Source organism: Periplaneta americana, chromosome 12 (assembly GCF_040183065.1).
Source record: "Periplaneta americana isolate PAMFEO1 chromosome 12, P.americana_PAMFEO1_priV1, whole genome shotgun sequence".
Classification (NCBI taxonomy): Eukaryota; Metazoa; Arthropoda; class Insecta; order Blattodea; family Blattidae; genus Periplaneta; species Periplaneta americana.
Genome location: NC_091128.1, coordinates 68341663 through 68357439, shown reverse-complemented (window position 1 = coordinate 68357439; position 15777 = coordinate 68341663). Strand labels below are relative to the sequence as shown.

Sequence of the window (15777 nt, the reverse complement as noted above, 5' to 3'; positions counted from 1 at the left end):
GTGAATATCTTCCAAACTCTGTGATTGCATAGATAAAAGTCGTAAACACACGTTTGGAATTTAATATTTGTATGTGCATAGAGACCAATGCGCTCAGTACCAGGTAATTTATCATATACAAACAAAAACAGAAATATTGCAACATGAATGAAAACAGAACAATAATGATGATGATAATAATAATAATAATAATGATAACAATAACCATCATCATCATCATCATCATCATCATCATCATCATCATGTCATAATAATCATATCAAGCTTTAAAAAATGAGAAGCCATTAGGATTCAAACTCGTTGCCTGGATGACAACTCAGCATCTAATCATATGAGCTATGCTGTTACACAGTCTAATGCTTCTCTATTACGCACCTAACGGAAGTATGTCACGTCACAAACAATGGCCAATATTTCCAAAACAAGGGGTCATTGGCCACCCATACCAGGTGTGACTTTAAACAGTACGTCTTGCACTTTCATCTCACACAATCTTATTTAATTCGGTGATATACAGAGCGTGTCCTCTCCTTGTTAGTTTCCTGAAAGTCGTCTTCAGCACACTTTGCAAGATACCTTCTTAGAGTGGTTTCCCTGGGAGCCAGCTGCATATATGTAGTTGTTGTTATCCACTGACAAAATCGTTGGTTACAAAAGACATGCAATGGAATACCAGCAGAAATGAATACATCCACAAGATTTTCATATTATCCTTGAATTTTTCTATACGCTGCCATACTTGAGGTATCGTACTGGCACTTATGCTACTAGGACCACTTGAAGTTGAACCCTGTCCATCATTCTGTTTCCGAGATCTATGCTTAAAACTTTCCACATGTTTCTGCATAACTTTTTTTTTTTCGAAATCAATACATTCTGAACATAAGGTACACAAAAGTTTCCCCTTTTCAGCCACAAAATCATATGTAGAAACTCGCGAAATAGGATTGCCAACTCTAGAAGACGGAAATTCAGGACACATTAAAAAAATTAAAAAGCACAAAAACTTATACTGCATTTCAATGTAAATACATTTGTATTTTGACGTTCAATTAATCAATTAGCATTGCCTTCATGTTATTTGGTTGTAGCAGAGTAGCCCTATATTAAAGAACATGCCATAAGGCTGTACACATTTAAAAACACAGGGTTGATAAGTATACATGTCTCTACACTCACTACATTAACATTGTTTGAAAGAATACTTCTTGCTTGCTTTGCTTTTGTTTATTAGTTCTTATTTGTTGACATATTATCAAAAAATTCTCTACATGACATATTAAAGTTCGTCTTTACTAAGAGTTCTGATTTTATAAGTTTTGGCCTCACCTGGTTCCTCTCATCAGTTTACAGATTAGTCATTTTTTTTAAAACTCGCTCCACATGAGCATTGCTAATTGGAAGAGCATGTATGTGTTCAGCAATTTTCTTTAAGTTTGCACAATACATGTCTTCAAAACAGTGTCCCTCATTCTCAAGGAGTTGATAGAACTTTCAGTATCAGCATTATCTATTTCAGTAGGCAACCTCTTGATACAATGCATCACCATGTGCAATATTCACAATTTCAGTAAGAACACTGATTGTGAAAGTATCATTAAGGCTTAGAAAACTGATTTTCTTAAGAAGTGAAGAATCTTAATCAAAACCATTTTTTGCAAATAGTCAATAGCTTTCTGATACACATTCAGTGCTTCCTTCTTAAAGAGATGCACATCAGAATCACTCAAGTTATTCAAATGCTGATTTACTACAAGCCATGTCACCAATGAGCGCCATGAACTCGCTTCTGTGTTCTATCCAAAGAGCTTATAATACTTACAAACTCGTTGCTTCTATTCATCAAAAAGTATATAGTATAATTATAAAATGTCTTTGGTAGCCATTGCAAACTACAATGAAATATTAATATGAAATTTCAGAATATAATATTGCAATGAACAAAATTCCGGACATTAAGTGTCCTGAAAACAATTTAATTTTGTTCCTGCATAGAGGACTGATTTCCTGACAATCCAGAAAAATTCCAGACGATTGGCAACTCTTTTATGAACCCTATGTATCACAGTTACAGATGTTTTCGGCTTGCTGGTAACAAATAGACGTGATCCTTCTGATTCAGAGTGTGAACTGGCCATAAAACCATTAAACTTGTACTATGTAATGTTATTTTAATTGTTGTCCTGTTCCTCACAGAACTACAAATATAACTGTAGTTAAGAATTTAAAATATAACTTAAATTCTTAAGTTTGAAATTTCCATTGTTGAAAAACTAGCTTCTCATTGTTAATGTACTTTTAATAGTAATTGTTGGTCACAATTGTTATAAATAGTGCATTGAAACAGGTAGTTCATTTTCCAAGAATTAAGCTCTATTTTAAATATTATGCTTTTATACTTTATTTTTAAAAATTATGCTTTATTGTGCTTCTGACATTTGTTTCATCGAGACAGTCTGATAACCAAAATCCTGTTTGGAGTAGCAATCATATGTCATATGTCTATGATGTTATGCTTTTTCGTTGCATTAGTCATTCATCATCATCATTGGCATTACGGCCCTTGTAGTTTAGACTTAGCCTCCCTCAGAACATCCGACCAATCACTCCTGTCTAATGCTCGTGTTCTCCATCTTCTAATTCCAACTTTTGTTAGGTCAGCCTGAACGTCATCCAGCCATCTCAATTTAGGTCATCCGACTTTCCTTCTTCCTACTGGCAATGCATCTAGTAGAGCTTTGGGTGTGCGATTGTTCTCCATCCTGGCTACGTGTCCCAGCCACTCTAACCTTCTGAGTTTTATATCAACAACAATGTTAATATCTTTATATAATTCATATAACTCGGCATTTGTTCTGATTCGCCAAAACCCTTGCTCATAAGTAGGCCCAAAGATTTTTCGTAATACTTTCCTTTCCCAGACATTTAAGATCTTTGCACTAATCATTAACCTGTACTTATTGTTAACAACTGCCTGAGGCTTCTGGGTGAAAATTAGCGCAGAAACATACAAAACACAAAAATGTTCTACACCAAGCACATTTTAGGAAGCTATAATAAATTTTTGCATTTGCACTTTTTCTTTCGAATGTCTGGAGGAAAACACACTTCACGCACATTTGTAAACACATAATTTCTTTCCTGTATAAGTTTTGAGGCACACCATGCATATTGAAGCATATGATTAAACAAAGGGGCAGACAACTGGTTATGAATTAGAGAATGAATTGTAATGGCATCGTCCCTCAATGTTATTTGCCATTTTTGTTACAACAAGTAAGTGCAGTTCTGCAGACGAGAAATGAAATGTTTAACTTGCCTGTAAAAATATACATTGTAAGGCTGACACAATGGAATACATTTAGGTGGAATAACTTCCACAGTGCAAGTTGGCATATTATCATCATCCACAAACAGCTCATCTTACACTGCTCCATTAGTTTGTCCTCCCCAGGAATCAATCAGAAGGAGACATTTGTTTGTCCCTACATAAGGTTTGAGGACAGTATCAAGATACTGCTTGAACAAACTAGAGGTCAGTTTGCCAGATGTAGAGCACATGACTGCCATATTTGCATTTTGCCTCAAAGGCACTAACAGCAATGCTAACTTTCGGACCTAATTTATCTCCAGGTTCTTGCAAACACAGAAACACATTATGCAGTAAATTACCAGCTGCAGTAATGGAATACTGTGTCGTATATGAATGAGTAACTTTATTCACGTCTCCAACTGCAACTAGCACATTTTTTTCACCTGTGTTCGTTAATGTTCTTTTTATGTCACTTCTATAAGAGCAACCGGTCTGGTTTGTATTGATAATAAATTTTTTATCAAAATTAGGAATCAAAGCAGTTGTCTGCTTCTGGAAATGATCCGCAGATTTGCGTATTTCTTCCATATAGTAGACTTCCTTGGAGGAAACTAGCTTTGTCACTTTGTGTTGTGGATATGGTGACGTTTTTTAAATGTACTGTAATGGTCCAACTATCATTGGCAGTAAATTCGAAATTAGATAACAAATGTTGATTTGCAGCAGCTAGACCCCATTCTTGTAATGTCCTAGTTGTTACTTGTTCATTTCTACCCTCACTTCCACAAATCTATCACACCCTCAACTGTCTATCATGTTTTTGTTGTATTGAGTCCCTCCTGTTTGTATTTCCTGCTCCCATATGCTTAAAAGCTCTTTATGCTTTAATGCTGCAGGCTCCTGATGCTGCGATGTGATCAGGCTCCTATTAGGATGTTCTCTGGCCATATTCACCACTTTCATTTTCACGTCAAGGGGAGCATGTTCATATTTTGCTTGTTTACCCAGAGTAGGTTGGAAGTCGGAGAGGTCACTTTCTCCTGAAGGAGTGGAACTTTCATCAGACATGACATATTGTTCTTCTAATTCACTCGTGGAAAGTTCTGCGAACGAGTGGTTCATGGAACAGTTCTTCAGTTTCATTACACCTGAAGTCTAGAGTTTCCATAAATATTTTAATAACTTCCTCCCCAATCACTTGTGAGCTAATACTTATTTCCGCATTAGTTGGAGTTCCAATAATCCCAATGCTTAAGAGCTGATCTAAAAGTGGAGGTTAAAAATATTATAAGCAGAATGCATAACTGTTAATGGTATTTTAATATACTCGTACTAGAATGATAAGGGTTTCATTTATGTTATTCATTGAATGTAAATAAATAAGGAATGAGTTGTTATTTTATATGTAGTATCATGTACTTATTTTACAATAGTACAAAACAGAATTAACGTACATTTACTTTGAAAATATCGGACTGCTCCTGTCGCATATTTTCTTTCTTGATCAGATAGACTGACTGATGAAGTTTGTGCTATCAGCTAACATCTTGGCCCCATGTATAGATGATCCAGCAATTGGATTGCTGTTCATTATAATATTTTCTTCTGTATACTGTATTTTAAACGAACACCGACACACAAGCACATCATACAAAATCCAACAGGAGACAGGAAGTGAAAGATAACCTGCATACCGTACACTATATACATTGTATGGTGCTAAACATGAGCAAGCATAAACAAGTGCCATGCAGCAAGTAGGCTGTTGGATCTAGGCTCTGCGTGCATAACTGTCCTAACATGCACTCCTTGTATGGTACATTAAGCATTAGAGAGAAACCAAGCATTGATAGTTTTCATTTTTTTTCTCAGATTGGGCACATCTAGGAGAAAACCTCAAGAGGCAAAACATATGCTATTTTACACATTCTTTTATTATACAAAATCTGAAATAGCTAGGACGAAGGAACATGCGACTGTGAGTAAATTTGCAAAAAAATGTTTTTTTGTCGGTCTAACGGGGGCCTATGGGAGAGAAAGCCGAAGCATGGGTATTTTTATTTTCAATGTACTTTCACTTCAAAAATTCCCTGTTCAATCTGTGATATCGGTCTGACAATGACTCCTTGTTAGCTACCAATATGTACTCATTAAAGGTTATATATACCAATTATGTAAGTTTATTTTCTCAAATACGACCATTATAATTATTTGAAATATGTTTTATTTCAATCCTATTTAAAGCCTATTAATTGCTGAGAGAGTGAATATGATTCCTATCATATTCATGCATAATAGATATCTGTAATTTATAATCCGCCCCTGAACCCAAATCATATAAGTGAAGTGGGTAAGCATTGGATAGATATAATCCGCCTCTGCACAGCTATTTTGCACTGGATAGCTAGCAGTAGTATTTCGTGATTAAGAGCTGCTCTCTGCTGCTCCACGGAATGTTCAGTTGCCCAGCACTGCTTTTAAGGTAAAGATTCCTATTGAACACTTTACTTACTCTTGTTCAAAATTTTGAAGAATAACCGAAGCTTTTTCTTCTCCTTCTTGCTTCTGGTAGTTCTGAAATGCAGACCAGCTGCTCACGTAGCCAACCAAATCAGATACAGTTGCTTTCTGGTTACTAAACAATGAGTCATCTCTGAAAGTAATGATTCCATACTTAGTATTTATTTAGTATTTAGTATTTATTTATTTAACCTGGTAGAGATAAGGCCGTCAGGCCTTCTCTGCCCCTCTACCAGGGGATTACAACTATAATATGAACAATAAAAATTAAGTACGACAAGATTACCTGATTAATGAAAGCTAGGCATTTTATCATAGAAGTTAAGAACAATACTTGTCATCCTGGTTCGCAATTTAGTACTAAAAACAGTATTTCCACTATATTCATGTAATATACTATCTTTCCTCATTTATACTTGTTCATAAAACAAACCAGTCTCTTATTGTTATGTGAATTGCTATTTGTACCAGTAACATAAGACCTTTCAAAATGATTTACACACAAATATATCGTAATAACTCCTTTACTCAGACATCTGGTCAACCTATGTAAGAAGTGATTAATATAGAATTCAAATATACATTTTCTTGTTCTATCATTGCTAGTTTCTCTTCTGCACAGCATTCAAAACAGAATTCTATTAATGTTCTACAACTTCTCGAGCATTGGAAAATTCTCTATTCCATTCATAATATTAGTGAAGAGACAAAAGTAAGCTATTATTTCGAGGTCTAAATGAATGAGAAAGCAATGATGAATTGTTTGGAAAATGTGTAGATTGGAACTTTATCATTAATTGAAAAATAAATCACGTTTGGGAGATTGATTCTATCTTCATCCAGTATAAAAAACGTCCACAGTCATTAAATGACCATAATCAGAAACGTCCACTACCACTAAATGTCATGTATCAAAAATGTGCACAGTCATTAAAGGCCATTATCAAAAAATGTCCGGAGTTATTACATGTACAGTATCACGAATGTCCAGAAGAATATACAGTTAAATTAATAGTTTAACAATGAAATGTAAGCTAATTTACAACATTCTGTAACTAATTTTATTTTCTAATTTCCTTCTCCACTGAGGTCAGCATGCAACTTCATATGATATGAAAGTACCCACAATATTGTTTCACATTATTCTTGTCCTTACATTGATTGTATCAGAGTATAATCCCTTCAATTCGTCGTTGATTTGTAATATATTTCTTGTTTAGGGGGTGTCTTGTGTTTTATATGATCATAGCAAATTTGGATTGTAGTATTCTCTGTTTCAGTCATTCTGTTCTTATGTTATGTTTCCTATAAAATCTCCAAATACTGACGTGATGTCCAGCAACCAGTTTTTTTAATTTAGAGTGAAGACCTTCCACTACATTATTGGTTCTATGACCATCTTGCAATATTTTTTCCTAGGAATTCCACATAGGAGATGGGAATCTTGGCGGTGTAGCTCTCCGAAAAGAATGTTGAATAATCATTAGTATACATACGATATATTGCACATTTCTGTGTATTGGACATATTGATTTGTGGACATTTGTGTATAATGAACATTTTGACTTTTGAATTGTAGACATTTCTGGATATTGGACATTTTGACTAGTGGTTTTATTTGATTGGACATTTTGGTTGTGGACATTTTTGTAGTGGATTATCTATATATAGGACTTTTTGCTGTGGACGAATTGACCTAGAATGAACTGTTGGTATTGTAACATCTTTTTTTATTTTTAACTTTGTTAATGTATACAAAATAAAATGTCTGTTAATAAGGGGTTTTTTTTTGTTGTATTTTGTAAATCATCTTGCTACTCCCCTCAACTCTACACGACCCTCAAGGGGATAGTGATCCATACTCTGGGAAACACTGGTTTAGAAAATACAAGTACTTTTTGACGTAAATACGTCTATGTAAAAGGATCATTTAACAAAAACAGCGTTATGTTAGAATTGAAGGAGGAAAATTAAAACTTTGTAACATTTATACATGAAACGTTTTGTTTAAAGCTCATGTCAAACTTTCAATGTGGTGCAGCTACATGCACACAATGTCGAAACTCTAAAGTGTAAAACTTTATAATATACAGCATTTCAATTAACACAAACCCATCTTAAGTGTGACCACTTCCAAAATACTGTATTAATAAAAATAATTGTGTATATGAAAAATAAAGTAAATATTTATATTGCATTTGAATTTACTTATTGCCAAAGCCATTTTTATTATGATAATTTTCTTAAAATTTCGCATATCATTTTTAAAAATTTGGTTTTTGATATTGAATGAAGTATCAAATTTTCGCAATATTCTCGCAATAAAATAATGTGTGAGTTATTATTAGTGTAAATATTCAAGTCAACATTTTATGCACTTTCTTTGCCTTTGACGTACTAACTTACATAGCATTAATATCAGTTGTGTATTTCACATTCGACGTACAATTTCTTATAACAATTATAAATATATTTTTATAACATTTCTATAGTATCCATGATGAATTCCATTTTGCAATTTTAGCCATTTTTCGGATTTCGAAGGTGCTCGGAAGTCCTAGATGCCTCTTTAGGACTTTGTATCTTTTGAGCATTCTTCCACACGTTTTACATGAGATTTAGTCTTTACATATTTTTCACATGAGTCGTGACATTTCCATTCAATTCTAACGTTACAAATTTGAACAGAAAAATATCATTATTACTTGAATAAAACCCATGATTATGTTATTCCACCACATGAGAGGACGCAGTTATTTCTGTTTTTCGCTCCATCTTCACACCTCACTTCACTTTGGAAACTAACTGTTAAACCTACCAACAGAATGAAAACAGTTTGCAAAGATTCTTTTGTCTGGAGTACAGTACTGTTAAATTCCCTCTTTTATGTTGAAATGTTCGAAGTTGTTTGATAAACACTCATTGTATGAAGTATCATTAAAATCCCTCTTTTATGTTCATACTAGCCGAAAGCAATGTTCACAAGGAGTGGTCAGGCTATTAACTGGCAGATAAAAGTAATTTGTGTCAATGACAATGAATCCCAAAAGATTTAAGTATGTCATAAGTACTTCCACAAAAAATTAGATACCACTTGCTTTTTTTAAAAAAAGAAAAATTAAAAAAAAAAAGCACCATTTCTCATGTTTATCACGCAAATTATGACTTTTGCAAGAAAACGTAAAATTCGCGAAAATTCTAGTGAACAATACTGTACTGTCATACATGAACTCTAATCACAGCTGGATATCATTTTTCGCGTTTATCATTAGTACCAAAAAAAAAAAGGGCTCTGTTTATTGCCTAAATATAAGCTACATTTGTAAATGTATTTATGTCAATAAGTACTTTAGTACGATTCTTGGCATCTCTCAGTGCAGGCCCTACCCGGAGATCTGATTGAGGGACTATTTTACCTCTGGACAATTTTACACTGAGGGACTCCATGAATCATAAGCAGTGAAAAATATAGTCGGACTGTGTTGGTGTTAATGCAGCTTATGTGGGTACCTCTTTGTTACTTGTTAGCTTAAACAACAACGTATTTGCAACCAAGACCTCTTCAAGTGATATCTCTATCCAGTGCTTTTGCGTCAGTAAAGTCTCATTTTACAAACATATGGATCAACAATTGGCTCTCTTCTGACAAAGGAAAAATTTTACAGTCTATGCAAAAGAAACCAAATGACCTGGAAATGTACAAAAACTTGCCCAGACATGTTCAAACATTTTTAACAAGAGCCAGAACAGGTCACAATGTCACACAATTGTTCCTACATCGATTTCACATTATTTCTGATAATCCTACTTGTCTGTGGTGTAATAATCATGATGAAGATCTGGAACACATTCTTCTATACTGTCCATCCATAAACCACAAAAGAAGTAAATTAAAATCATCAGTACCAGTTGCAGAAGACACAGCCCTGCAGTATATATTGACTACACCCCAACTCTGGCTACTAGCAACAGGCATCTATAATGAACACCGATCAAAATACCCCTCATTTCTCGTGAAAAACAACAACTGAATAGACTATAGTGGATTTTATGTTATCAGCAAACAGCTGGATACATTAAGAAGATTGATTGATTTATGTCAGACTACAGAAAGCCATGGTTTCATTGTAAATTTTTTTTCAAAGTTACAACATACATTTTTTTGATGATGTTGGTTATTTTCAGAATGAATTATTGCTATAACACGAGTTATAAGATTAAATTATTGCCATTCTGATAAGTGTTACAGTTTTGTGGTAGAAATTGACAACGATCGAAACTCTACTGTACTTACATTTTACAATATATAATTATGTGTCTTCTTACCTTACAAGAGGTCCATTTATGAATGGAATTTTTGTGAATTCTTCAGTCCTGTAATTATCCAAGTACACCTTCTTGCTTTCTGGAAACACGTAGTTGCCTAATGTAATACTGTAGTACTGAAAGATAAAGTTACTAATTGAGTAATCAATCAAACAATTAAGGTAACATTTGGTGGCCCACCACCACTACATCACTACCACCATCATCATAAGAACTAGTGTATTAATATTAATTTTCCTGTGAGAGTACCACTTTCTCTGGCAGATTTCTTATGCCAAATCACATACAGATTCTCAGGCAATGTTGGGAAACTTCACTGTAATATGGAATGACCATAATATCATTGTTTTTGCATATCAAGCACCATATCTCTTGCTGTTATTATTATTATTATTATTATTATTATTATTATTTTTAGTTGGTTATTTAATGACGCTGTAGCAACTACTGCAGGCCTGCACAAATGGCGCTCATTGAGTGCAGCCGGAGTGGGAGAGCTGTCTAACAGCTTGCCAGAAAGGTACATCAGAATGACGTAAGCCTGCTATAGATAGAGGATAGTCCACGCAGATATCTGGTGTAGTGTGTATTATCAGTAGCTATTTCACTTTGCCTATCTACGGCTACATAATGGAGGAATCTAAACGACGAAAAAGTGATCATCAGGCAAATTCTTTCAATATTGCATGGGAAAATGCTTATTTTTTCACAGCAGCTGGAGTCAATACTCATCTGCCACAGAAGTTTGAAAGACAGAGGAAAACATAATATAATGCGTCATTACTAGTCCACACATAGAGATACGATGGTTTTGTTGGTGAAGATCGCAGTAAACAGGTTCTGGAGTTGAAAGTTCCATTATTACATGAGGTAGGGTGTGTTAGAATTTATTAATCTTTAACAATTTAAATATCTCTCTTCAGGAAAAAGGCCAGCTCATTGTTGATATGTTCAATAAATTACGGGATTTCAGTCGTGAAGTTACACTTTTCGTAAGTCAGTTTCGGGAAGGTAATATGGCTCACTTTCGAACGATAGAAACTGCTTGTGATGAATCCATGTTAAACTATTATGTGCAAATATTAATTGAAATTCAAAATGAATTTAATTCTAGGTTCCAAGATCTTGTCTTAATTGGAAAGAAGTTTAAAGTATGGTAATCATAATAAATTCCTTCAACACTAGTTGAAAGAGTGTTATACGATTCACAGCTTGAACTTATTGATCTTCAATGTGGCCTAAGGACTAAAGACGTTTGAATAATACTACTAGTCTCGTTGAGTTTTACAAGACTAAATCTCAGCAATAATATCCACGATTACACAAGCTGGCTGTGAAAATGATTGCTATGTTTAGCTCAACATTTATATTTGTGAGCAACTGTTTTCTCTTATCAACTTTAATAAAGGCAGACATCGAACATCTGTAACTGATATTTCATTACGATCAGTACTGTTCCTTTCAACTGCCAACAACATAAAACCCCGTTTTGATGTACTGATAAACAAAAATATAACAAAATGATATTGTATATTTAAGTAGTTATAGGGTTTCTATTATTTCTGTAAAATGAATATTTCTTTATTAATTAATAATAGTCCAAGATAGTTTTACAAACAATGAATGGGAATTCATTTCATGAACATTCATACTAGTACTTATGTGTAAATTTTGTACGAGATAACCCCTTCTTCCAGTCAATCCTTATACAGAGCACAGTCAATATCTGCATTCCGTTCTCGAGCTATGAGCCAACTCGGAGAGCACAAACGTTGTGCAGGTCTGAACTACTGGATTATTTAGTGTCGATGGGATTGATGATAATGATATGGTATTTGGCGAGATGAGGCCAAGGATTCGCCACAGATTACCTGACATTCGTCTTATGGTTGGGGAAAACATCGAAAAAAAAAAAAAAAAAGCCAACCAGGTAAACAACTCAAGTGGGAATCGAACCTACATCCGAGCGGAATTCTGGATCAGGAGGTAAGCTCCTCAGCTGACTGAACTATGCTGGTGGCCTATTATTATCATTATTATTATTCACATTTATTAATTAAATTATTAAACTCATGTAATTTCCTCTGCAAGATACATGAAGTTGAACAGGTATATTATGTCAGCATCCAAATGAGTTTATGGAAAATTAACAAACTATGAGACAGTCAAAAACTTCCCAGATTGAAATACTAGGTCATTTCATTAATGAACGCACCACCTCCATTTCAAAAGTAGCTGCTGTAACAAACATTTCCGTTGGTTCCATACATAAAGTGCTGAAAATGAACAAATTTTTTCATTACAAAACACGAAGTCACCAATAGCTCAGCAAAGACGATTTTGATAGAAGAGTAGAATTTTGTGAAAGATGTCTCAGAGAATTGAAGATGATTCAAATTTGACACAAATTATTTGCTTTAGTGATGAAGCAACTTTCTTCTTAAATGAATTTGTCAACAAACACACACACTGAAAATCTTCATGTGTTGCGTGAAGATAACACCCAATTTCCTTAGAAGATCAATGTGTGGACTCAAATTTTTGACAATAATATTGCTGGATCAATTGAAGAAAACCTAACCAGAGAATTGTATCTGAACATATTAGAAAATTTAATGCTCCACTTATCACACAGTCTCTAGAGAACCAAGTCAATGAAGGAAACTGGTGTTGGAAGAACAAAATTTGCATTTTCAAAGGACAGAGCTCCCCCACACTATGCAGTACCTGTGCAACAATGGCTGGACAGAAGGTTTCCTGAAAAATGGATTGGTAGGAGGTGTGCTGTAGAATGGCTGGCGAGATCTCCAGACCTGACGCCGCTTGACTTCTCCCTATGGGGTCATTTGAAATCAGCTGTTTATACTCTGCCTGAGAATATTCAAGAATGAAAAATAAAATAACCCAAGAATGCAATCGGATTAGTAAGAGAACACACCAAAACGCTCGTGAGGAGTTCGAAAATAGACTGTATCACTGTTTAACCAACAATGGAGCACATTTTGAACAGTTGATTTAGTGCAAAATAAACTGTTTCTTTTCAGGTTGCCAGGCAAAAAAAATGTGAAATAAATGAATGTGTATAAACAATTGAATGCTCTTTCATACTTCAGTATAAAAAGATAGGGGTGCCATCTGAAATTTCAAAGTGGGAGTGGCTGGAAGGTGTGAGAGATGAAATCTAAAATGCAATTAAGCCTAATTTCAGACTTCCCCCTCAATATTTCAATTGACGTGTTTTGTTTAAATTGAATTCAATTTAAATAATTGGTTATTTAGACTGGGAAGTTTTGAAATGAAAGCCCTTTATATAACAACAATAACAATAATAATAATAATAATAATAATAATAATAATAATAATAATAATCATCATCATAATCATAATAGTAACAACACAGTAAAGAAGTTATTACTTATTCAGTGATTATACAAGCGTTAAAAGAGTGTATCTTTTTTTTTAGTAGGTTATTTTACGACGCTTTATCAACAGCTTAGGTTATTTAGCGTCTGAATGAGATAAAGGTGATAATGCCGGTGAAATAAGTCCGGGGTCCAGCACCGAAAGTTACCCAGCATTTGCTCATATTGAGTTGAGGGAAAACCCCGGAAAAAACCTCAACCAAAGAGTGTATCCAAGAATGATGAAGCATGAAGCATGGCCTCATTTATTGAGATATGTAAATTCGTAAAACAATATTTACTGGAGTTCGGAAGCACCTCATCAGTTAGGCCACCGGTGTGGCTCAGTCGATTAAGGTGATTGCCTGCTGGTCTGATGTTGCGTTCGGGCATGGCTTCGATCCCTGCTTGGGCTGATTACCTGTTTGAGTTTTTTCCGAGGTTTTCCCCAACCATAATGTGAATGCAAGGTAATCTACGGTGAATCCTTGGCCTCATCTCGCCAAATACCATCTCGCTATCACCAATCTCATCGACGCTAAATAACCTAGTAGTTGATACAGCATCGTTAAATAACCAACTTAAAAAAAACTCATCAGTTACATAAGCACCCATTACATGACATTCAAAATGTTCTTCACGACATCGCACAAGAAAACCGAGGCTAGTCTTCAACAATTTATTGACGTTTGTTGATGAGGAGATGGACACAATTTCATATATTTGTTGTAATTAAAGGTAAGATTAAACACAGTGGTAATTATACACTTAATCTTGTATGTTAATCACAAACGAAGAGTAGTCTCTGTATGTTACTTCACGGTAAAAGCAGGTCCTATTATGGCAAGTGAAAAGTTAGCAAGAGGTCGGAAAATGATCAGTATGTGTTGGGGCACTCGAGAGTGGAAACCTTGCATTAAATGCTAGCCAAAAATGTATCTACATACGAAATGTGTTAAATTATGTACAGTTGCAAGCTATTAGTTTTCTAACACTAATGAGCAGGGAAAGGATTTATATGTAAATACATATTTACTTATAAAGCTAATATAATTTATATTTTGCATTATCTTTATGTTTCACAATGTGTAGGGTTGAAAAATCCTACTTTTATTTTCCATATTTTTCCATATTTTAGAGTTTAGTACATATTTTCGTTAATTTCCATATATTTTCCATATTTCATATAAAACAGTCCATATTATATTAGGTTTAACAATAAAACAAAACAAAATTCCATTAACTTTTAAAAATACATTTCAACAATAGAGATTTAAACACATGTTCAGTAATCCCTTTAACATCAGAGTTATTTGAAAATTAGCAGTCCTATCAACAATGGGAAAGTAAGTTACAAAACTGTATTAATTTAATTTAAAATTTTTAACAGACTTCAGTTGTGCAGCTCAACAGTTAAATGCCAGTCAGAGTACACATAGGTTCAGTTTTGTAAATCATACTATAAAGACGGTAAATATGCCAAAAGTACGTCATTCAGTCAATTTAAAATCAAAACTAACAAGTTACATTTCAGAATTTAAAGAAGATGGTTTATCAACTGACAATAAAATATTATTTTGTAATTTGTGTCAGTGTGCAGTATCATCTACACAAAAGTTCCTGGTGCAACAACACATTACAACTAGTAAACATCAGGCCAACAAACAACTAAATTCCAAGCAGAGACAATTGTTTTTAACACAACCAACAACATCGAATGTAAGATCTGAGTTTAACATCGACCTGTGCCGTTCTCTCATCTCTGCTGATATTCCTCTCTACAAACTAAAGAATAAGGTCTTCAGGGAATTCCTTGAAAAATATACTCAACATACAATCCCGGATGAGTCAACACTTAGGAAGACGTATGCTCCATCCATCTACGATGAGACAATACAGAAGATAAGAGATGAAATTAAAGATGGTTCAATTTGGGTTTCCATTGATGAGACTCCCGACAAAGAAGGTAGACTTGTTGGTAATGTAGTTATCGGTTTGTTAAGTGAACAATATTCTGAACGAATTCTTTTACATTGTGATGTTCTAGAAAAGTGCAATAACAAAACTATAGTTAAACTGTTCAACGAAGCTATGGGTATCCTGTGGCCAAAGGGTATTATGTACGATAATGTGTTATTCTTTATTAGCGATGCTGCCCCTTATATGGTCAAAGCTGGACAAGCATTATCTGTTGTATATCCTAAATTGACTCATTTT

At 34.2% G+C, this 15777-nt stretch overlaps 1 protein-coding gene across 9 annotated transcripts in view; it reads right to left on the bottom strand.

The window, feature by feature from the left end:
* LOC138710526 (glycerophosphocholine phosphodiesterase GPCPD1-like) overlaps positions 1-15777 on the bottom strand; it is a 279131-nt gene that overhangs the window by 9424 nt on the left and 253930 nt on the right. For all 9 annotated transcript variants that reach the window (XM_069841478.1, XM_069841485.1, XM_069841484.1 and 6 more), the window contains 2 exons: positions 10160-10275; positions 5826-5966 (listed from right to left, as the gene is read on the bottom strand). In XM_069841478.1, the coding sequence (XP_069697579.1) occupies positions 5826-5966; positions 10160-10275 (257 nt within the window). Of the gene's footprint in view, positions 1-5825; positions 5967-10159; positions 10276-15777 lie in introns of those variants that run through there.